The sequence below is a fragment of the Pseudochaenichthys georgianus genome, unplaced genomic scaffold, assembly GCF_902827115.2.
Source record: "Pseudochaenichthys georgianus unplaced genomic scaffold, fPseGeo1.2 scaffold_510_arrow_ctg1, whole genome shotgun sequence".
NCBI lineage: Eukaryota > Metazoa > Chordata > Actinopteri > Perciformes > Channichthyidae > Pseudochaenichthys > Pseudochaenichthys georgianus.
The window spans coordinates 14,175-37,473 of NW_027263071.1; the positions used below are offsets into that span (position 1 = coordinate 14,175).

At 44.6% G+C, this 23,299-nt stretch overlaps 1 protein-coding gene and 2 long non-coding RNA genes across 4 annotated transcripts; 2 read left to right on the forward strand and 1 right to left on the reverse strand.

Moving 5' to 3' along the window:
- Positions 1-1,674: 1,674 nt before the first annotated feature.
- Positions 1,675-3,268, forward strand: LOC117442959 (uncharacterized). Its single transcript, XR_004551587.2, has 3 exons — positions 1,675-2,281; positions 2,372-2,424; positions 3,180-3,268. It is a non-coding gene; the product is annotated as an uncharacterized lncRNA (long non-coding RNA).
- Positions 2,655-13,712, reverse strand: LOC117442953 (phosphorylase b kinase regulatory subunit alpha, skeletal muscle isoform-like). The gene is made up of 5 exons (XM_034078915.2): positions 13,396-13,712; positions 10,531-10,689; positions 5,576-5,623; positions 5,320-5,488; positions 2,655-4,231 (listed from the first exon to the last, which is right to left on the reverse strand). Exons 1-5 carry the CDS (start codon positions 13,471-13,473, stop codon positions 4,119-4,121), a joined length of 567 nt encoding a protein of 188 aa, XP_033934806.1. The 5' UTR covers positions 13,474-13,712; the 3' UTR covers positions 2,655-4,118.
- Positions 13,713-16,524: 2,812 nt separating this feature from the next.
- LOC139433484 (uncharacterized) lies at positions 16,525-23,290 on the forward strand. Of its 2 annotated transcripts, XR_011642937.1 has the most exons (4): positions 16,525-17,565; positions 17,656-17,708; positions 18,473-18,631; positions 23,119-23,290. It is a non-coding gene; the product is annotated as an uncharacterized lncRNA (long non-coding RNA). The 2 variants fall into 2 exon arrangements; XR_011642936.1 differs by lacking the exon at positions 23,119-23,290 and having other exon boundaries at positions 18,473-19,001.
- Positions 23,291-23,299: the final 9 nt, after the last annotated feature.

The following is a 23,299-nucleotide window of genomic DNA, read 5'->3' on the forward strand; positions in this document are numbered from 1 at the left end:
TCCATGGAGCCCTGTTCCAAAGCCTCGCGCCACAGGATAAGTTTTCCCATAAACCCCGAATCTTGTCTGTGGATGATAAAATGTTTTCATTCCTGCCCTGAAGCTTGGCGTTCAACTCATTGAGATGCCCAAATATGTCTGCGAGTTAAGCCAGCCTGGCCCACCACCTCTCATCCGCGAGCTTGTCTTTATGTGGGACAGCGTGTTCACGTGAAAACTCCAAAAGCTCTTCCCAAAGCTCATAAAGACGGGATAGGACTTTCCCCCATGACAGCCAACGTACCTCTGTGTGGAGGATCAGGCTTTGGTGGTCGGCTCCCATCTCGGCGCAGCTGGGAGAAGAGGCGAGATTTCAGGGGCCTTGATTTGATGAAATTCACCATCTGCACAGCCTGATTCAGCAGCTCAGTCGACTCCGGGGGCATGGTGTTGGCAACTAATGCCTCTCGATGCAAAATGCAGTGGTTTGTCACGATATGTGGGTTTTGTGCTCTCACCTTAGCAATAAATCCTTTCACTCTCCCCGTCATGCTTGCCGCACCATCTGTGCAAAGACCGACGCACATATTCCAGGTCAGACTGTTCTCTTTTAAATAGTTATTAGTTACCCTGAATATTTCTTCTCCCGTAGTATGGCTTTCCATTTCTTTGCAGAAGAAAAACGTCTCTTTGATAGAGTCAGCATCAACATATCTGACATTTGCCAGAAGTTGGGCAGCCCCACTTATGTCAGTGGATTCGTCTATTTGTAGGGAAAATCTGCCGCTCGCCTGCAGTTTCTCTGTCAAATGTTGCTCAATGTCTTCTGACATGTCGTCGATTCTTCTTTTAATTGTATTATCAGACGACGGCACTTTGGATAGCTCATTTGCGGAATCTGGACCCAGCATGATACCTACAATTTTTTTGCAAGCTGGGAGGATGAGTGTCTCCGCTATTGTATGAGGTTTTTTCTGCTTTGCAATGAGCTCCGCTAGCATGTAACTAGCCTCCATTGCCTTTTCAGACACTTTCACACAATCCAACAAACGGTCTTGCTGCCTCTGGTTCAGATCCTGCGCTCTTTTGAAGTAGGCCAAGTTTCTCTGGACATGGAAGGGATGTTTGCTTTCCAAGTGCCTCTTCAGCTTGCTTGGAACCATGTTCGCATTAGCTAACTTCTCCCGACAGATGACGCACTCGGGCTGAGGATTTTTGACATCCCCGGTCCAACTGAAGCCATAAGACAGGTAACTTTCATGATACTGTCTGCTGACAGTTTTTTTCCTCTTTTCTTTCGGTGGTGGGTTGTCGGCAGTCTCTGCACTGGTGGTTGGTGGTTTTCGCGGCACAAGAAAGCGCTCCATTTTCCCTCTTGCGTGTTTCTCTGTTTTAATGTTGTCCTTCAGCCGTTGATGTGTCACGGTCTTATAATTCCCAACTGTGCAACTGCGTTAACAGCGAAATATGGGGTTCTGTGAGGATTTTTTTTTAAAGAATTGTTTTTAGGCATAGAGTTTGCCTCTGTATTATGAAATGAGTGCATACAAAGTACTGATATAGTAAATAAAAAAATTATTATTTGTATGTAGTGTATATTGCAATAATAACATATGGTTGTCACAAAATCCCACGGCACACCTGGACTTGCCTCACGGCACACCAGTGTGCCGCGGCACACCGTTTGGGAACCACTGGAGACTACTAGACTTTGAGCAGGAGGAGCCACGCATAGCCAGTAAATAAAGTCCACAGTGTTCGGGGGAGGCGAAGTCACGCCCATCTAATTCCGGTCTATTAAACACTTTTAAAACCTAAGCATTACTAAAAGTGAAAAGACTACAAGAAATCCCAGAATGCTCCTCGCTCCATACGTTCTACTTTAAAAAACGTCCGAACTCGGACCGTTGGATTCAAATTTCTGACCGTTAGGAAGAATTCCTCCCCTTTATTCGTTGCCAAAATTGTCAAAAACAGTACACATATTTAAATTGATAACAAATCATAATATAAATGCATATATTTTATTTTTGTAATCGTCATATCTTTTTCTAACAGACCGGCAGTGGTGTTACACCGACTGTTGACGGTGTAACACCACACTGGAGAAGACGCTTGCATCCGTTCATTGTAAATTGTTTTTTAGCTCCATTTATTCTCCTTTAAATATCTTTAATTCATCGTAAATGAGTTGCAGCGGAGACAGCGATGATTACAGCAGTTGTAAGCGGAAGGTTGCTTATATGTTTACAGCCCGGAATACATCCAGACTTGCGATAGTTTATCCAAAGTACCAAACAGGGTGAGTTACCTTGAAACGTTAGTTCACTGTGAGGCGTTTTACTCACTGGTTCTTTTCAATATTTAAATGTAATTCTCTGCTCATTTCCAGGCAAGTATGGTCCACTCACTGATAGAAGCCTACGGACTCCTTAAACACATGAGGTGAGTGAAGCTAATGTTGGTTTCTTAGTTTAACAGAGCTATTAAAACATATTTTAATAACAGAGAAATAGCATCGCATAAGGTTGCTTTACAGACGAACAACAAGTATGTTTACCTGGGTGCTTCCTGTAGTGCTAACCTTTTAAAAGTACTCCTTAAATTGTTTTGACTTTTTGAGAAGCGCTATGCAGTTCTGCTTTGTCGGCACCAGGGGGCACTATAACACAAGCTTAAAAAACAATAATAACAGCTTTATTAAAGGCCAAGAAATCCATATATTGAATAGAAAAAGATGTCTCGTTTCCCCACAATGTATTCCTGTGAGTAAGATAAGATAACATGGACCTTTATTAATCCCTGTGGGGTAATTCAGGAGTTTAAACAGCAGCAACACTGGAGATTGAAAAACAGGGCAGATTCACACAAGATATATCAGACAAATTATTACAATTAAAGATACAATTATATTCAGGTAAGTAACTGTTAAAATAAGAAATGAACATATAAGACGTCTTGGACTGTCACAGTATAAAATGCACTGTCACCATGTGTCACTGATTTCTGGGACACTTGATTTAAATGAAGCTCAGCGCAAGTTCTTTCAGGAAGACTGGGTATGTATACGTTCACTCCTTAGCTGCATATTATCAGCTCATCACGGGCGTTGCCTATAACCCATTACATTCACCTCGTTCTCCAGCAGCCAATCACCGAGCTGCAGCCAAACTTTAAAATGGTTCTCCTCTCTCCTGCAGTCAGCTGTGACTTCAGGTGTTCATGCTGTGGCCCGCCTCCTCCTCATCACGCCTCCTCTTCATCACATCTCCTCATCACATCCAGATCTTCAGCATCATCACCAGTGTCTAGACCCCGGGGGTTCCCTATATGCTCACGGCTGCATTTCCCCCTTTAAGGTAGGGACACGCCAAGCTGACGCCAAAGAACTCACACAGACTGTTGTGTCGCCTCAGATATACCATTTCAGGATCGGGGTCTAATCGCCAAAGACTTAACATTTATCATATGACATGTGTCGAGAAATGTTCTTCAAACAAAATGAAGTCTCTCCTGATTGAACTGTAAATGAGCAACACGTCATTATGTGTTTCTTTACCAGGTCAAATGTCTGCTTTGAAAAAGGACTTTATCTCCTGCTCCATGTTTAAGGGGGCCTCTGTTCCTCAAGCTTCTGCACTTTAACGTTGCTTTTTAAAAACTCACACGTTATTGACATGTATATTCACATCAAGTGTCTAACTTGGGTATTTCCTTTTGCACTTAAAAGCACCAAGTCTTTAAATCAACTTACAAAAAGTGTATTTAGTCAACATCCAGCAGCGTTAGCCCCCAGGAGGTGTTGCAGGCGGAGCAGGGGCTAGTTCCACTCATTCCTGTGAAGCCATACAACCTTTGATCTGGGTACTTATTTTAATGTTAATTCATATTCCCAGAAATGTCTTTGGCTTTTGGGAAAGACCGTTCAAAAGATAACTGATAAGCAACAACCTAAAGTAAAATAATCATTGACGATGACGTCACGGCTCCCCCTACACTGCGTTACTATAGTTACTGCCCCAGTTCCTAAACTGTAATGGAAACGCAGCATAAAGTGAGCCTGGCCTACCAAGGCCTAGCCATACCGTACTAAGCCGAGCGAGGCCTGCAGTGGAAAAGCACCGTAAGTGGATTTGCTTCTAGGGCTTTGACAATGGAAGGACACTTACAGCCACTTTGTAAGCCGTCTCGATGTAGAACATGAGATTCTGAACTACGTCCACTTCATCTTGAGTATAGACGATATGGAGACCTGGTGCGCACACACAAACACAGAAAAGGTTGTATTAGATTGTACGTAAATAGTTAATGCAGGCATTAAAGTATTTGTCTGTGCTGGAATGAAGAAGTGCCATGAAACATAATACACTAATACACCGTTACGGCTGCTGCCTTCCTGGTCCTCTTAACTGTGCTAATCTATGTTGTATGTAAATGAGCTGTTGCCCTGGCGTGATTGGCTGCCATCTCCTGGTCCGCCTCCTGAAGATTGCGATTGGAGCACGCCGGGCCCGACGCACTCCAATCGCAGCGCACACCTGCTGGAGATGACTACAAAGCCTGGGGACAATTATCACTCTGGAGGCTCTGCGATGTGTGACAGACGCCTCTCGCTACTTGGTCCTTAGACAGATCTGTTCAATCGTGGTTAAACTTGTGCGCCCATCTCCGTGTGATATTGTGTGTTAGTCGTGTCTAGAGTAGCTTAGTTAGAGGTTAGAGTAGTTTAGATAGTGTTTAGAGTAGCTTAGGATTTTGTGACTGTTGCCTTTAGTTTAGCTGTGTGTAGATTCTTTGTGTTGGTTGTACCACTTTTAAAGTGAGGTTTTGTTTGGTTTCTTATCTAGTGTAATAGTGTTTATTTCCTTGTATGCAAGTAGACTCCTTTTGTTAGAGTCCTCCCTTTGTTTGGTTATTTGTTAACCTGTGCCCTTTTGTTGGTTCCAGGCTGCCACTTTGTTTACCTCTGCTATTTAAAATAAACCCTTTATATTATTCGAATTCCAACTGGTGTGTGTTGCATTTCCTCATCCCTAGTGGGGACGTAACATACGCCTACTATGATCAATCTGTGTCTAAATCTGAAAATAGAAGACAAAAATAACACTTACTTTTATATAACTGAATGTAAAAAAGTTTCATAACGCCACATTTCAGTGCCATGTTTCCTTCACATTAACTCAAATATCCTTGATCTGGTTTTTTTAGTTGAACTAAATCAGAGGCTCTCGGATACATTTTAAATATAATACGCCAGAAATTAACTCTGGATTAACTTCTGGAACATAACTTGAATTTAAACGATTTAACCTGCAAAGATATCCTGTATCCTATATTTACCGGAAGCAGTCATCTGAGCGAGGAAGAGCAGGAAGAGGGAGGTGGCGTCGACCTGCAGGTGACCCCACTCATCGTCTGCCACTATCGGAGCACAGGTGTTGGTGTTGTACTTAGCGTGGAGCGAGTCTGAGGTGCTTCTGCTGTATTTAAACTTCTCCACTTTATCCATCTACAAAGGAAGAGGAAGGAAGCGGTATAAAAACTCAACAATGTATGTATCGTGAAAAACGAAGAAGGGGTATTTGAGAGAACATACCTGTCTCATTATGCACTGAAGGATGCCTCTCATTAGCTTCACCACGCTCTGAGGAGAAAGAGATTCAAATCAACTTGTTTCCACACCTTGCATCTGGTTTTCAGTTAGAGCAACATTACGGACATGGACTAAAGTGTAAAACATAAATACACCTTCATGGAAAATAAAGTTATTCCTTTCATACTTTGTGAATGAGTGTAAGCTGTGACTGCTTCAATCTAAATATGTAATCACACGTTACTTTCAATTGTTTTCCAGGATTTGAAGTCCAAACAAATCAATTTATTTTGTTGAGCAAAAATACTTTTAACTACAATAGTAATTTTGGTTTGTATGTTGGTTCCAATTTTTAGATCTGGACTGAAATTATTGGTCCCAAGAGAATAAATCCTAGCTTATTTGGTCGTTTACTTTTCTTCTAGGGCCACCAGCGGGTCAACGTTTTAATTTGTCCATTAAATGTATCAAAAGCTTTTACTTAGATTGGCACACAATTTTGTAAAGACATACATGGTTTTCATATGATGTATCTTAACGCCTTAGATTAGATTGCCTTAAAAGTTGGTCACACATGAATCTCAACAACTAATCAAATATACATCTCATATCTATTAACATTTAGTCTTTCGGGAAACCCACTTGTAATGTGCACTTATCAGTTCATTGAAACTATAACAATAACTCTTACTTTAAATGGCACTTGTGATCCAATTTTAAAAATAGCACCGTCTCTTTTTCCAGCGAGTAATGTTAGAGGAATATCACACACGGAGAAAAAAGATGGCCAGACGATTTGGACTCGGAAACCATTTTCGGATGTGCCTTTCAGTTCTGTAAATAGTTTAGTGTTTGTGGTTTCAGGATCTTTATGAAGGATAACCTATATGCAAAAAACAGCAAACAAGAGCGAGGAAGAAGGGCTTCTCTGGCTTCAACATAAATCATGCTTTGTGGTTTTGTCAGACATACAGTAGAACAGTAGGTCACTACTTCCAATGCTACCATGCTACTTGTCAAAACCAGGCAGACATTAGGTCGTAATAGGATTTCATTTGTGGTGTTTTGTACCGCTGACTATTCATCAAATGTTCATTCATTTCAGTCTCTTGATAGCGACAAAAATAAACTCCGCCGCCAACACTTCCCCTCTCTACTGTGGTGCGGTCTCAACAGCAACAGTGACCTTTGACCTTTGCACGGTTGAGCTATGGCTCGAGTAACTTAGTAGGTCAATTTCAGCGCAGCTCAACCCTAAACAAATAACTCAAGGCCTGTATTCTTTGAACCTCACAGCTCCCCAGATTTCCAAGGTTAACACCACTCCTGCTTTGGAGAGTGATCTATCGTTTCATGTAGGGCTGCTCGATTATGGCAAAAATCATAATCTCGATTATTTGGGTCAATAATTGTAATTGCGATTATTAAATGCGATTATTCATAAACATCCATTTATTGGAGAAACATTTTTTTTAAAAGTATGTTTTTAACAGTTGATTACCCTGAACTTTAAGTATAACTCAACTGAAAAACCACAAAAAAAAAATGTATTAAAAAAAAAAAAGTCATAATAATTAAAAAAAATCGTTTTATTTCGATTACGTTTTTTTCGTAATCGTTGCAAGCCATAATCGTAATCGCGATTAAAATACGATTAATTGAGCAGCCCTCGTTTCATGCTTTGTCGTTTTTATCGAGCCCTCTGAACCCCACGGTCACACACCTGTTGTGGATTTGATGAAACCGATCTGCAAATATTTAGCCATCACGAGTGTTGGATGGATGGGAGTCATGGGGGCAGCTGCGATACGAGTGATAAGTTCTGGACACGTCACCGTCAATCAACATCAATCAGCTTTACTTGGTTTCATGGTAAATGACGATGATCTGAACGAAAGTCAGCTTTCGCCAATCTTAAGAGCCTCCATATGTTGCGTTGGTTGAAATGTAATTTGGGGTCCTGGCAAGAAATATCCTCCATAGAGCCATGAGTGTGTAGAGGACTTGTGAAGACAGCGAAACCTGCACTTTCTGCTTCATGGCCTCTCCTTCCCAAGGTCAATTTTTATTGGCTGTACTTTAATACTTCAGTTTAAAGGGCTTTATTCCAAAGTACAATTCATCCACTTTGGCAAATGTTTAAGTGTGTGTTATTAAATATCCTGCGAATGAAATGCTAGCCATTTTCAAATCTTCTCACTGGATACAGTCGTTTTAATTGGTTGTAATTTTGCGCCAACGATGACTACTGGAAAAAGAGTAATTTATTTGAATATTTAAAACTAAATATTATCAGACCTCTTTGGTGTTTAAAGCCAATCATTAGTCAGTGCATTAATAGAGTGGCGCAGGAATGAGACCTAAGCCCAGAAAGTTAGCATTTTAGCACTTTCGGGTACCCACATCTGGAATTCAAGGCTTTTTTGATTTCTTTTAGTTAGACGCCTGAAATAAGATCTTTGGTTAAAACAATCTGAGCTAACATTTTGTTTTATAACATTAAATATGTCAGTAAATACCCAGGTGGTGAATGTCTGAAGTTGTTATGTGTGTTGCGATTGCTAACAAGAGTCGATATGAGACTACTGCATTAGCCGCCTTTAGCTTAGCGGTGGTGACATGAAGTCATGTGACATTGCTGTAGTTCCTTTATAGCATAACATTAGCTTTTTACCTCTCAAGACTAAGTTTAAGCATCAACATTTATTAAAGTGGTGTTAATATGTGGAGATTATCCTGCTGAACAAAACATGTAAGTATCATAAACGTGCGTTAGAAATAATCCAATGGAAAAATCCCTTGCTTTTTGTTGAGAGATCCCTTGCATTGCTAACTTCCGGGTCGGCCTACATACAGTGGGGCAAAAAAGTATTTAGTCAGCCACCAATTGTGCAAGTTCTCCCACTTAAAAAGATGAGAGAGGCCTGTAATTTTCATCCTAGGTACACTTCAACTATGAGAGACAGAATGGGGGGAAAGAATCCAGGAAATCACATTGTAGGATTTTTAATGAATGAATTGGTAAATTCCTCGGTAAAATAAGTATTTGGTCTCCCACAAACAAACAAGATGTCTGGCTCTCACAGACCTGTACCTTCTTCTTTAAGAGCCTCCTCTGTCCTCCACTCGTTAACTGTATTAATGGCACCTGTTTGAACTCGTTATCAGTATAAAAGACACCTGTCCACAACCTCAAACAGTCACACTCCAAACTCCACTATGGCCAAGACCAAAGAGCTGTCAAAGGACACCAGAAACACAATGGTAGACCTGCATCAGGCTGGGAAGACTGCATCTGCAATAGGTAAGCAGCTTGGTGTGAAGAAATCAACTGTGGGAGCAATTATTAGAAAATGGAAGACATACAAGACCACTGATAATCTCCCTCGATCTGGGGCTCCACGCAGACCTCCCCCCGTGGGGTCAAAGTGATCACAAGACCGGTGAGCAAAGATCCCAGAACCACACGGGGGGACCGAGTCCATGACCTGCAGAGAGCTGGGACCAAAGTAACAAAGGCTACCATCAGTAACACACTACGCCGCCAGTCAAACCCTGCAGTGCCAGACGTGTCCCCCTGCTTAAGCCAGTACATGTCCAGGCCCGTCTGAAGTCTGCTAGAGAGCATTTAGATGATCCAGAAGAGGATTGGGAGAATGTCATATGGTCAGATGAAACCAAAATAGAACTTTTTGGCAAAAACTCAACTAATAATAATAATTAATAATTCCTTACATTTATTATAGCGCTTTTCCAGATGCTCAAATTGCTTTACAAATACACATTACACATATCATACATGCAATGGTCATGTACTGTGGACAATACCCACAGGAGCAAGTTCAGGTGAAGTGTCTTGCCCAAGGACACAACGGCTTTACAGACACAGCAGCGGCGGGTTTCACTCCAGCACACTGCGCCACACCGTCCATCTTCACGCCTCGAAGTCATCGAGGCGCTTTTACAAGTACACATTAGTATCATACATGTACTGTGGACAATACCCACAGGAGCAAATCCGGGTGAAGTGTCTTGCCCAAGGACACAACGGCCTGACGCAGTGGCGGCAGGAGCGGGTTTCGAACTGGAGTTCCCCAGCACTCCCCCTTGATCTGATGATCAGATGCACAGACCACTGCGCCACCCGTCCCAACTAGACGTGTTTGGAGGAGAAAGAATGCTGAGTTGCATCCAAAGAACACCTACTGTGAAACATGGGGGTGGAAACATCATGCTTTGGGGCTGTTTTTCTGCAAAGGGACCAGGACGACTGATCCGTGTAAAGGAAAGAATGAATGGGGCCATGTATCGTGAGATTTTGAGTGACAACCTCCTTCCATCAGCAAGGGCATTGAAGATGAAACGTGGCTGGGTCTTTCAGCATGACAATGATCCCAAACACACCGCCCGGGCAACGAAGGAGTGGCTTCGTAAGAAGCATTTCAAGGTCCTGGAGTGGCCTAGCCAGTCTCCAGATCTCAACTCCATAGAAAATCCTTGGAGGGAGTTGAAAGTCTGTGTGGCCCAGCAACAGCCCCAAAACATCACTGCTCTAGAGGAGATCTGCATGGGCCAAAATACCAGCAACAGTGAAAACCTTGTGAAGACTTACAGAAAACGTTTGACCTCTGTCATTGCCAACAAAGGGTATACAACAAAGTATTGAGATGAACTTTTGTTATTGACCAAATACTTATTTTCCACCATCATTTGCAAATAAATTCTTTAAAAATCAGACAATGTGATTTTCTGGATTTTTTTTTTCTTCTCATTCTGTCTCTCATAGTTGAAGTGTACCTAGGATGACAATTACAGGCCTCTCATCTTTTTAAGTGGGAGAACTTGCACAATTGGTGGCTGACTAAATACTTTTTTGCCGCACTGTAAGTACGTTATCACAGCACCACACTATTCCACTGTCTTCTTTTCCAGAACCACACACACACACACCCACACACCTGCTCCAGTTCGTAGGCCTTGGCCTTGTCTTCGTCGCGGTCAGCGTTCTTCCTGTAGGCCAGGCTGAGCCCCCACACTGAGAGGACGCAGTACACATTGTCTCTGACCCACGAGTGGTTCTGATCCGAGCTGCCAGGCAGCAGACCCGTCACTGGATCCTGTCAGACGCAGAGAGGTCAAAGGTCATGGGTCAATGGTTAACAAAACAGAGGGGCCAGAAATATGTGTAAAAAAGTATTTGTGTACACATCTTCTCCTTTAGCAACCTTTTTTAGTTTCCTTTGAGAATTAAAGCAACTTCCTTCAAGTTTAGTATCTGTAACATATCACTTAATAACATTTCCCAATAGCCCAGTTGCTTCCTGTTGTTAAGAGACACAACAAGCCTTTATAATAGAAACATACACGGGAAATGTGTGATGCCGTTTAAGAGGAAGAAGAGTATGATTATATCTTTGTAAACTGTACAAATATATGTTGTCCCTGAACAGTTACTAAATAATAATTCTCCGGATTTGTTTTCTGCGGCTTACTGAGGCATGGTGGCAGTTTTTCAACATCAAGTGTCCTCAGAAATAGAGATAAATGTGGCTTTGTGGTAAGTTTCACAAATACACCAGCGAGGAAGTCGACATGTTCTTTGTGGAAAAGTGTGTGTACTTTATGTGTTTACAGTAGCACGTGTTGAGCTATTTTGCTAATGGAGTAGACTGTTGAAAGGCTGCACTATGACATCTCTGGCTACAACATTTATTACCCGAAGAATAACAGACAGAAATATATATATGCATTGCTTTTAATCAGCGGCTGCAGCAACCCTCCACGCACTGGGAACACACTCAGTCATTAGTGCTGAGCAGTGAGCTGAATGCTGGCTCGCTGCCATTTGGGACGCATTCAAACGATGACTTCACTCCAAATTCAACCACTTCATTTGCAGTTTTAAACTAGTTTAAATCTACACGTAAAGAGCACATCACTGAAAGGTGAGATCCCAAAACCTCCACGATAATGATTGTGTGCTTAAATAATTCAGGATTAAACCCCAAATTCAGAATGTTTTCTTCTCCTCAAAAGTGTCTTTATTGACTTAATTAAGAATAAGCATGTAGTGTTGATTTTTGCTCTAAAAGCCAAGTATTTTTGCTGTCCTTCACAGCAAACATCGCTGCCTGCTGCAGATACACTCTCTACAACAGGGGTGTCAAACTCAAGGCCCGGGGGCCAAATCCGGCCCACAACTTCATTTTATGTGGCCCCACAAGAGCTTGCAAAAAATATGATTTTATTATACGGTTACATGCTACTTTACAGAGGCACGTTGCCCATAAACTACATGTCCCACAATGCATCTGAAATTTGACTTTTCTCTCAGAATTTGACTTTTCTTTTTTTAAAGTCACTTTTTTTTTCAAAATTTCTTTTTAAATCATTTTGTGACATTCTCACTGAAGAGACTTGCAATTATTTGCCCTAGACTTCTGCTTTCAGACGTAGTTAATTATGAAGGTATTACCCTATCTGATAATAATCCAATGCAGAGCAATAATGTAATATAATACATTAAATATTAAATATTAAATATTTATATATGTATTTTTATATAGTCTTAAAGTTACAACCGGCCCTTTGAGTGCAACCATAATGCGAATGTGGCCCGCAATGAAATTGAGTTTGACACCCCTGCTCTACAACATCAGGAGGATGCGTCCCCTCCTGACCCAGAAAGCGCCGCAACTTCTGGTCCAGGCTCTCGTCATCTCACGCCAAGACTACTGCAACTCCCTCCTGGCTGGTCTACCTGCATGTGCCATCCGACCTCTGCGGGTCATCCAGAATGCAGTGGCTCTTCAACCTTCCTAAATTCTCCCACACCACTCCGCTCCTCCGCTCCCTTCACTGGCTTCCGGTAACTGCTAGAATCCACTTCAAGACACTGGTACCTGCGTACCATGCTGTGAATGGATCTGGCCCTTCCTACATCCAGGACATGGTTTAAACAGTACACCCCAGCACGTGCACTCCGCTCTGCATCAGCCAAACAGCTCGCTGCACCCTCGCTGCGAGGGGGACCCAAGTTCCCATCAGCAGAAACACGTGGGTTTGCTATCCTGGCTCCAAGATGGTGGAATGAGCTCCCATTGACATCAGGACAGCAGGAAGCTTACACACCTTCCGGCGCAGACTGAAAACTCATCTCTTTCGACTCCACTTCGAGCGATACAATTACTAACAAAGCACTTAATACCAACAAAGGACTAAAGCTAGTTGAAACTTGATGTACTTATATGATTCTGTTTTCTTCTAGTTTGTATCTTCTTGGTCGAATGCACTTATTGTAAGTCGCTTTGAATAAAAGCGTCAGCTAAATGCAATGTAATGTAATATTGACTATTTTACAAAGCTAAGTGTGACATGACATGCAATGGCATTCATTTATTGTGACAACATAACAATTAACCCTATGCTCAAATCCATAAAATGATGTTTCCAGATTCCCAACCCAACACAAACCCAAATCCCTGCATCCAGTTCAGAAGAGTGGAGTGTGTCGGAGCTGCGCATTAAAACCTTCGATGCAACAATCACACATGGGTGAAATATTCATACTTGGGAACATATCATGTATTTTAAATGAGAGTCAAGAGAAAAGTGCAAGCGCAAAATAATACTTTTAAGATTATTTTAAAGCTTCATGAAGACACACTGTAACAAGTAATGAGTGTGTAAAGATGCATTGTGCAATATGCATTTACATAAACCCTGCTGTGACTGCCCCAGCGAACCTGCCTGCAAGCATGAAACAAATGATAATGTACTTTTATTTAACTGTGCATTTGACTAGAACACTATAACATACTCACTTGGTGTCTCAGGATAGTTTGGTGCACCATCCGGGCATAGTTGTCCAGCTTTACGCCGGAGTTGCTCCTGCTTCTCATGGTGACAAGTGCGACGTTCAGCTCACTTTCAGGAAGGGTTCAAGTACAAAACAACACAACACTTGCTAAATCCTCGACGGTAAAGTCATTTCTTTGGTGCTTCTCGGAGTCCAAAGAGCTGTAAAGAAATGCAGCCTTCGAGGGGAGCAGAAATATCCTGCTGCCTGGCTGCTGGATGTCATAAACACAGACTACTGTGGCAGGAACCTGCAAGTGTTGTAACCATGCGGCGAGGTGGGCAGTGGGCACCGGAAGTCACGCCTTCAAAATAAAAGCGTGTCAGGAAACATAGCTCTGTCCTGTTCTTGCGATGCATTTGTTGTTGTTTTTTTTTATTAAAGGCAAAGAAATCAATATATTGAATAGAAAAAGATGTCCAGTTTCCCCACAATGTATTCCTGTGAGTAAGATGAAATGGACCTTTATGAATCCCTGCTGTGGGGAAATTCAGAAGTTTAAACAGCAGCAACACTGGAGAAAAACACAGATTCACACAAGATAGATCACACAAATTAATACAATTACAATTACATTCAGGTAAGTAACTGTTAAAATAAGAAATGAACATATAAGACGTCTTGGACTGTCACAGTATAAAATTCACTGTCACCATGCTCAGCGCAAATTATTTCAGGAAGACTGGTTATGTATCATGAAACACTGGCTTGCTTGTATCAAATCAATACATCCCATACATCATTGGAACGGGACGAACCTCAGCTACAACACTAACTAAATCATTTCCATCTCCAGCAAACACAGCCTACATGGCAAGCATTTTTATAATATACAGTAATGTAAAATAAGCACTATCTTTGAACTTACTGCCAAAAATAATATGAAATTCACCCCTGGTGTCATTCTGTCTGTGATCCCTTGATTCTACTTGCTTTGAATGTTCAAATGAGATGTCAACCATCAAAATTGGATCAGGGGTTCCAGAGAAATCACTGTGCAAAACACACCGGTCAATTTTGACCGAAAATAGCATGGGAAGGGGGGTATGACCGAACGCAAGAGAAGGGTCACATAAGGAGAAAGTATTGTGTCGATGTTAATTAAATGTTGTAATTCAATGGAAAATCGTCCAAACAGCACCAGACTTCAGACTATCATTAATGGTCCGGCCCTCAACAGCTCTATGTCAATTAGGGGATGTCATCTTATCCCTCGCCAAAAAACCTGGTGTTGTCGTAATTCAATGGAAAATCGTCCAAACGGCACCAGACTTCATATGATGGCTAATGGTCCGGCCCTGACCAGCTCTCCGCCAATTATGGGACGTCATCATATGCCGTTTCCATGTCAACGCCTCCCTCGCCAAAAGACCTGGTGTTGTCGTAATTACATTACATTACATTACATTGCATTTAGCTGACGCTTTTATCCAAAGCGACTTACAATAAGTGCGTTCGACCAGAACTCAATGGTCGAACCATAATTCAATGGAAAATCGTCCAAACGGCCCCAGACTTCAGATAATGGCTAATGGTCCGGCCCTGAACAGCTCTATATCAATTAGGGGATGTCATCATATGCCGTTGCCATGGCGACAGATCGCTCGCCATGAAATATGGTGTTGTTGTAATTCAATGGGAAATCGTCCAAACGGCACCAGACTTCAGACCAGAGTCCTGCATCGGGTCGGGTACCCACGGGCAAAAAAGGTGATACGCGGGTGGTATTTTTTCAAACGCTTTTTTCCGGGTTCGGTTCTGGGTAAAACAAAGATGATGCGGGTCGGGTCGCGGGTATTGCATAATAAATATATTAAAATAATAATAATTTAGTTTAATGTTTAAATCCTCAGACCTCTCCCCCGCGGGACCGCGCATAATCATAACCTCCGCAACGCATCAATCTGCTGCTGTGCGCGTCACATTCGAAATGGCTGAGGTGAAGCTCTCTACGGAGAATACAGCATTTTCAATAACACTTCCTCAAGAGCGAAATCCAACGTCTGGGAGGCTTTTAGTGTCATCCTAGATGGAGAAAATAACCAACATCCCACGCTTTTTGAGACAAATATGCAACTGCGTGTGTTAATAATTGCACGTTTTCACTGCTCATATATAGGCTATGCGGGTTCGGGTCGGGTTGCGGATCTTGTGCCGACGGGTCGGGTCGGGTTGCCGAACTAATTGGCAATAAGCGCGGGTAGCGGGGCGGGATCGGTATTGCACGTCGCGGGTGCGGGGCGGGAGCGGGTCTTGAAAACCAGACCCGTGCAGGACTTTGCTTCAGACTATCATTAATGGTCCGGCCCTCAACAGCTCTATGTCAATTAGGGGATGTCATCATATGCCGTTGCCATGGCGACAGTTCCCTCGCCATGAAATATGGTGTTGTCGTAATTCAATGGAAAATCTTCTAAACCGCACCAGACTTCAGATGATGGCTAATGGTCCGGCCCTCAACACCTCAATATGACAATAGTGAGTTTTCCTCAAAGGCTGTTGCCATGGCAACGCTTCCCTCGTCATTAAGCACGATATTGCTATAACTCCTGTGCAAATGGTAAAATAGTGTTCAAATTTCACATGTCTGCTAACCGTCTATTCCTCGAGACATATATGTGTCAGTTTTGAGATTTCTTCAAATTTCGTTGCTATGGTAACAAAATGGTCGCTGTGAAACACGGTTTTCTCATTACTCCAGTTAACATGCTCCAAGCGGCACAAAACTTCATAGGTTTGATAAAGATGCAGCCCTCAACACATCTAAGTATATTATGGGGTGTCATCAAATTCCGTTGCCATGGCGACAGATCAATCGCCATAAAACATAATGTTTATGATACTGCTGTAACTCCCCTGTACGTTGTCCGATTGACCTGAAACTTCCCACGTTTGCCAACGGCCGAGTCCTCGAGACATCTGCCTGACGTCGACGTGCGGACAACAGCCGAAGACCCGCTCAATGCTGCTTGCAGCTTTAATTTTGTTTATTTTTGTTGGCTTAAGTTTTTATTAAGTCCTCATTTTGTTATGCTAATTTTTTCCTCCTTGTGAGCGCCTTTTGTTATTTCCACCACCTACTCTGTTCCCAGTCCCAGCCGTGTTAGAGTCCGGACATATTGTAGTAGCTCTATTTAAACTTCCGCCTACTTCAGCTCACACAACTCAGCTGAGCTTCCAGAAGGGTGTGTAAGCAGAAACCCAGGATAGAGAGGCTGAGTGAAGGTGGTCTGCTCTCTGTGGAGGAGGGTCATGGTGTCAGACACGCTGTAGTAAGAGAGAGAACCTGCTCTGTGATCCAGGTACACTCCTATTCTGGAGGACGGAGGGCCTGAGACGGGAGTAGAAATACATTGATGGTAGAATGCATATTTACCGCCACTGATACAATCTAATGCCCAAGATTTGTTATTATATCCAAATCCACATTCCTTAGCTGTCCCAGTTCTGTTAATATCCTTGTATGCCACTGCTATAAAAGCTCTCCCGCTCCACTCCACCTCCCAGTAACAACGTCCAGTTAGACCCTCTGTACTCAGGACCTGATGACAATAATCAACAAATCTGTCTGGGTGAGCAGAATATGACTGATCTACTTTCATTCGTGTTGCTTTCCTGTTCCCGTCACTCAATGACAACAGCCAGTATGCTGTATTTGGGTCCAATGTGATTTGACGAGAATATCTCCTGAATCCAGCTCTGGTGCTGGGCTCTGCTTGGGTCTTTAAAACATCCACTCCAGTCACTGCCAGAGAGATGTTTCCCCACTCCTCAGTCACAACACCCTGCAGTTTATCTCTGGTCTCTGACACCGCCGCGGTCACGTCCTCAAATAAGCGCAGAGGACAGATATCAATGCTGGGTAAGTCTTCAGACTCACTCAGACGGGACAGTGAGGGGTAGTTGTTGAGGAAATGCAGGTGGTCCTCGGTGTACACTGGAGAAGACGCTTGCGTCCCTTCATTGTAAATTGTTTTTTAGCTCCATTTATTCTCCTTTAAATATCTTTAATTCATCGTAAATGAGTTGCAGCGGAGACAGCGATGATGACAGCAGTTGTAAGCGGAAGGTGGCTTATGTTTACAGCCCGGAATACATCCAGACTTGCGATAGTTTATCCAAAGTACCAAACAGGGTGAGTTACCTTGAAACGTTAGTTCACTGTGAGGCGTTTTACTCACTGGTTCTGTTCAATATTTAAATGTAATTCTCTGCTCATTTCGAGGCAAGTATGGTCCACTCACTGATAGAAGCCTACGGACTCCTTAAACACATGAGGTGAGTGAAGCTAATGTTGGTTTCTTAGTTTAACAGAGCTATTAAAACACATTTTAATAACAGAGAAATAGCATCGCATAAGGTTGCTTTACAGACGAACAACAAGTATGTTTACCTAGGTGCTTCCTGTAGTGCTAACCTTTTAAAAGTACTCCTTAAATTGTTTTGACTTTTTGAGAAGCGCTATGCAGTTCTGCTTTGTCGGCACCAGGGGGCACTATAACACAAGCTTCAAAAACAATAATAACAGCTTTATTAAAGGCCAAGAAATCCATTTATTGAATAGAAAAAGATGTCTAGTTTCCCCACAATGTATTCCTGTGAGTAAGATAAGATCAAATGGACCTTTATTAATCCCTGTGGGGTAATTCAGGAGTTTAAACAGCAGCAACACTGGAGATTGAAAAACAGGGCAGATTCACACAAGATATATCAGACAAATTATTACAATTAAAGATACAATTATATTCAGGTAAGTAACTGTTAAAATAAGAAATGAATGAAATGAACATATAAGACGTCTTGGACTGTCACAGTATAAAATGCACTGTCACCATGTGTCACTGATTTCTGGGACACTTGATTTAAATGAAGCTCAGCGCAAGTTCTTTCAGGAAGACTGGGTATGTATACGTTCACTCCTTAGCTGCATATTATCAGCTCATCACGGGCGTTGCCTATAACCCATTACATTCACCTCGTTCTCCAGCAGCCAATCACCGAGCTGCAGCCAAACTTTAAAATGGTTCTCCTCTCTCCTGCAGTCAGCTGTGACTTCAGGTTTTCATGCTGCGGCCCGCCTCCTCCTCATCACACCTCCTCTTCATCACATCTCCTCATCACATCCAGATCTTCAGCATCATCACCAGTGTCTAGACCCCGGGGGTTCCCTATATGCTCACGGCTGCATTTCCCCCTTTAAGGTAGGGACACGCCAAGCTGACGCCAAAGAACTCACACAGACTGTTGTGTCGCCTCAGATATACCATTTCAGGATCGGGGTCTAATCGCCAAAGACTTAACATTTATCATATGACATGTGTCAAGAAATGTTCTTCAAACTAAATGAAGTCTCTCCTGATTGAACTGTAAATGAGCAACATGTCATTATGTGTTTCTTTACCAGGTCAAATGTCTGCTTTGAAAAAGGACTTTATCTCTCCTGCTCCATGTTTAAGGGGGCCTCTGTTCCTCAAGCTTCTGCACTTTAACGTTGCTTTTTAAAAACTCACACGTGATTGACATGTGTATTCACATCAAGTGTCTAACTTGGGTATTTCCTTTTGCACTTAAAAGCACCAAGTCTTTAAATCCATCCATCCATCCATCTTCTCCCGCTTATCCGTGGTCGGGTCGCGGGGGTAGCAGTTCCAGCAGAGAGCCCCAAACTTTCTTTTCCCTGGCGACATCAACCAGCTCTGACTGGGGGATCCCAAGGCGCTCCCAGGCCAGCGAAGAGATATAATCCCTCCACCTGGTCCTAGGTCTACCCCTTGGTCTCTTCCCAGCTGGACGTGCCTGGAACACCTCCCTAGGGAGGCGCCCAGGTGGCATCCTAACTAGGTGCCCGAACCACCTCAACTGGCTTCTTTCGACGCGAAGGAGGAGCGGCTCAACTCCGAGTCCCTCCCTGATGACCGAACTTCTCACCTTATCTCTAAGGGAGACACCAGCCACCCGGCGGAGGAAACCCATCTCGGCCGCTTGTATCCGCGATCTCGTTCTTTCGGTCATGACCCATCCTTCATGACCATAGGTGAGGGTAGGAACGAAAATGGCCCGGTAGACAGAGAGCTTTGCCTTCCGGCTCAGCTCCCTTTTCGTCACAACGGTGCGGTAAAGCGACTGCAATACCGCTCCCGCTGCTCCGATTCTCCGGCCCATCTCACGCTCCATTGATCCCTCACTCGAGAACAAGACCCCGAGATACTTGAACTCCTTCACTTGGGGTAAGGACTCATTCCCTACTTGGAGTGGACAGTCCATCGGTTTCCTGCTGAGAACCATGGCCTCAGATTTGGAGGTGCTGATCCTCATCCCAGCCGCTTCACACTCGGTTGCGAACCGATCCAGTGAGTGCTGAAGGTCGCAGACCGATGAAGCCATTAGAACCACATCATCTGCAAAAAGCAGTGGTGCAATCCTTAGTCCACCGAACTGCAGACCCCCCCCCCCACGACTACGCCTCGAAATCCGATCCATGTATATTACAAACAGGATTGGTGACAAAGCGCAGCCCTGGCGGAGGCCAACCCTCACCGGAAATGGGTCCGACTTACTGCCGAGGACCCGGACACAGCTCTCGCTTTGGGAGTACAGAGATTGGATGGCCCTGAGTAGAGACCCCCTCACCCCATACTCCCGCAGCACCTCCCACAGTAACTCCCTGGGAACCCGGTCATACGCCTTCTCCAAGTCTACAAAACACATGTAGACCGGATAAGCGTACTCCCAGGCCCCCTCCAGGATCCTTGCGAGAGTAAAGAGCTGATCCGTCGTTCCACGACCAGGACGGAATCCGCATTGTTCCTCCTCAATCTGAGGTTCGACAATCGGCCTGACCCTCCTTTCGAGTACCTTGGAGTAAACTTTCCCGGGGAGGCTGAGTAGTGTGATGCCTCTGTAATTGGCACACACCCTCTGATCCCCCTTTTTGAAAAGGGGGACCACCACCCCGGTCTGCCACTCCTTCGGTACCGTTTCCGACTTCCACGCAACGTTGATGAGACGTGTCAACCATGACAGTCCCTCAACACCCAGAGCCTTCAGCATTTCCGGGCGGATCTCATCCACCCCCGGGGCTTTGCCACTGTGGAGTTGTTTGACGACCTCAGTGACCTCCCCCCGGGAGATTGGTGTTGATCCCTCGTCATACTCCAGCTCTGCCTCTAACATAGAGGGCGGAGTTGTCGGGTTCAGGAGTTCCTCAAAGTGTTCCTTCCAACGTCCCAACACTCCATCAGTTGAGGTCAACAACGTCCCATCCTTACTGTACACAGCTTGGATGGTTCCCTGCTTCCCCCTCCTGAGGTGTCGGACAGTTTTCCAGAACAACTTTGGTGCCGCCCGAAAGTCCTTCTCCATGTCTTCTCCGAACTTCTCCCACACCCGCTGCTTTGCCTCGGCCACGGATGAGGCTGCTGCCCTTCGGGCCTGTCGGTACCTTGCAACTGCCTCGGGAGTCCCCCGGGATAACAAATCCCTGAAGGCCTCCTTCTTCAGTCGGACGGCTTCCCTGACCACCGGTGTCCACCAGGAGGTTCGAGGGTTACCGCCCCTTGAGGCACCTAAGACCTTGAGACCACAGCTCCCCACCGCGGCTTCGGCAATAGAGGCTTTGAACACCGACCACTCTGGTTCAATGTCCCCAACCTCCACAGGAATGCCCGAAAAGCTCCGCCGGAGGTGTGAGTTGAAGGCCTCCTGAACTTGGGCCTCCTCCAGACGTTCCCAGTTCACCCGAACTACACGTTTGGGCTTACCAGGTCTATCCAGAGGCTTCCCCCGCCACTCGACCCAACTCACCACCAGATGGTGATCAGTTGACAACTCCGCCCCTCTCTTTACCCGAGTGTCCAAAACATACGGCCTCAGGTCCGATGATACGATAACGAAATCGATCATGGACCTTCTGCCTAGGGTGCTCTGGTACCACGTACACTTATGAGCATCCTTATGTTCGAACATGGTGTTTGTTATGGCCAATCCATGACTAGCACAGAAGTCCAGTAACAAACCACCACTCCGGTTCAGATCAGGGGGGCCGTTCCTCCCAATCACGCCCCTCCAAGTGTCTCCATCATTGCCCACATGTGCGTTGAAGTCTCCCAGCAAGACTAAGGAGTCCCCTTCAGGAGCCCCATACAGGACTCTTTCCAGGGTCTCCAAGAAGGCCGAATACTCTGAACTGCTGTTGGGTGCATAAGCACACACAACAGTCAGAGTTTTCCCCCCCATAACCCGCAGGCGTAGGGAGGCGACCCTCTCGTCCACTGGGGTAAACTCCAACAACGAAGCACCTAACCGGGGACTTGTGAGTATCCCCACACCCGCCCGGCGCCTCACACCTTGAGCAACTCCGGAGAAGAATAGAGTCCAACCCCTATCCAGAAGTAAGGTTCCAGAGCCGACGCTGTGCGTAGAGGTGAGCCCAACCAGATCCAACTGGTACCGCTCCACCTCCCGCACAAGCTCCGGCTCCTTCCCCCCCAGAGAGGTGACGTTCCACGTCCCCAAAGCCAGCTTCTGCCGCCCGGGTCTGGTCCGCCGAGACCCTCCGCTTTCACTGCCACCCGTCTGGCAGCGCACCCGACCCCATCGATGTTTCCCGTAGGTGGTGGGCCCGCGGGACGGAGAAGCGGAGGTGTTGCCCACGTTGCCTTTTCGGGCTGGGCCCGGCCGGGCTCCGTGGCAAGCCCGGCCACCAGACGCTCGCCGACGAGTCCTCCTTCTGGGCCTGGCTCCAGAAGGGGACCCCGGGCTTCCTCCGGGCCGGGTATCCTCACTTCTTGTTTTTCCTTTCATGAGGTCTTTTGAACCAATCTTAGTCTGGCCCCTTGCCTGAGACCAATTTGCCATGGGAGACCCTACCAGGAACACAAGGTTCCAGACAACACAGCCCCCAGGTTCATCAGGGCACACAAACCTCTCTACCACGGTAAGGTGCTGGTTCTTCAGAGAGGCAAGTCTTTAAATCAACTTACAACAAGTGTATTTAGTCAACATCCAGCAGCGTTAGCCCCCAGGAGGGGTTGCAGGCGGAGCAGGGGCTAGTTCCACTCATTCCTGTGAAGCCATACAACCTTTGATCTGGGTACTTATTTTAATGTTAATTCATATTCCCAGAAATGTCTTTGGCTTTTGGGAAAGACAGTTCAAAAGATAACTGATAAGCAACAACCTAAAGTAAAATAATCATTGGTAGCTGGATAACCAAATCCTGCTGATCAACTCGTTGTTGGGTTTTTCATATTTTGTGTCAATGTGGTTTTAATGAAGATGTCCTTACCTGTACCACTAATTATTTATTCAACTTAGAACATGGAAAGAATCCCCAGGACCATTTGTAATCTTATTAGGAGGACTGCTGAAAGAGAATGTGCTGAGATACAAATGTTAGAGACATTGTTTGACCTGGTTAAGATGTGGGTAACAGTTAAAGCAGGACTTTAACATCTGAACTCTTTTGTCCTCTTATCGGAGATACTCGTTGTCAGACTTGTTTTAAAGAGCGAGTTATCAGTGCGGCTGATTCAGTCAGCATGTCGAGTCGCCTCAGAGTGTACGTCTGTTTCTCTGAGTAGCTCTGAGCTCTTATTGAAATGATTTGGGATAAGGTGTAGGAACGTATGTCATGTGTTGTGTCTCGTCAAATGTGTTGGTTGTGTTTTTGTATTTTGTCTGTCACTAGTGATGCTACGTATTGCGCCGAGGCTTCGGAGCGTGTGTCGAGTAATCCCCGAAGCTTTTTGTGAAGCCTGCATCGAGGCTTGTATCGTTTTGGGCCAGTGACGTCACCGATGACAAAGGAAGCCTCGCTGCCTGTCGACACCACGTGACTGCTTCACGAAGCGCTTCAGATCTTGGCGCGT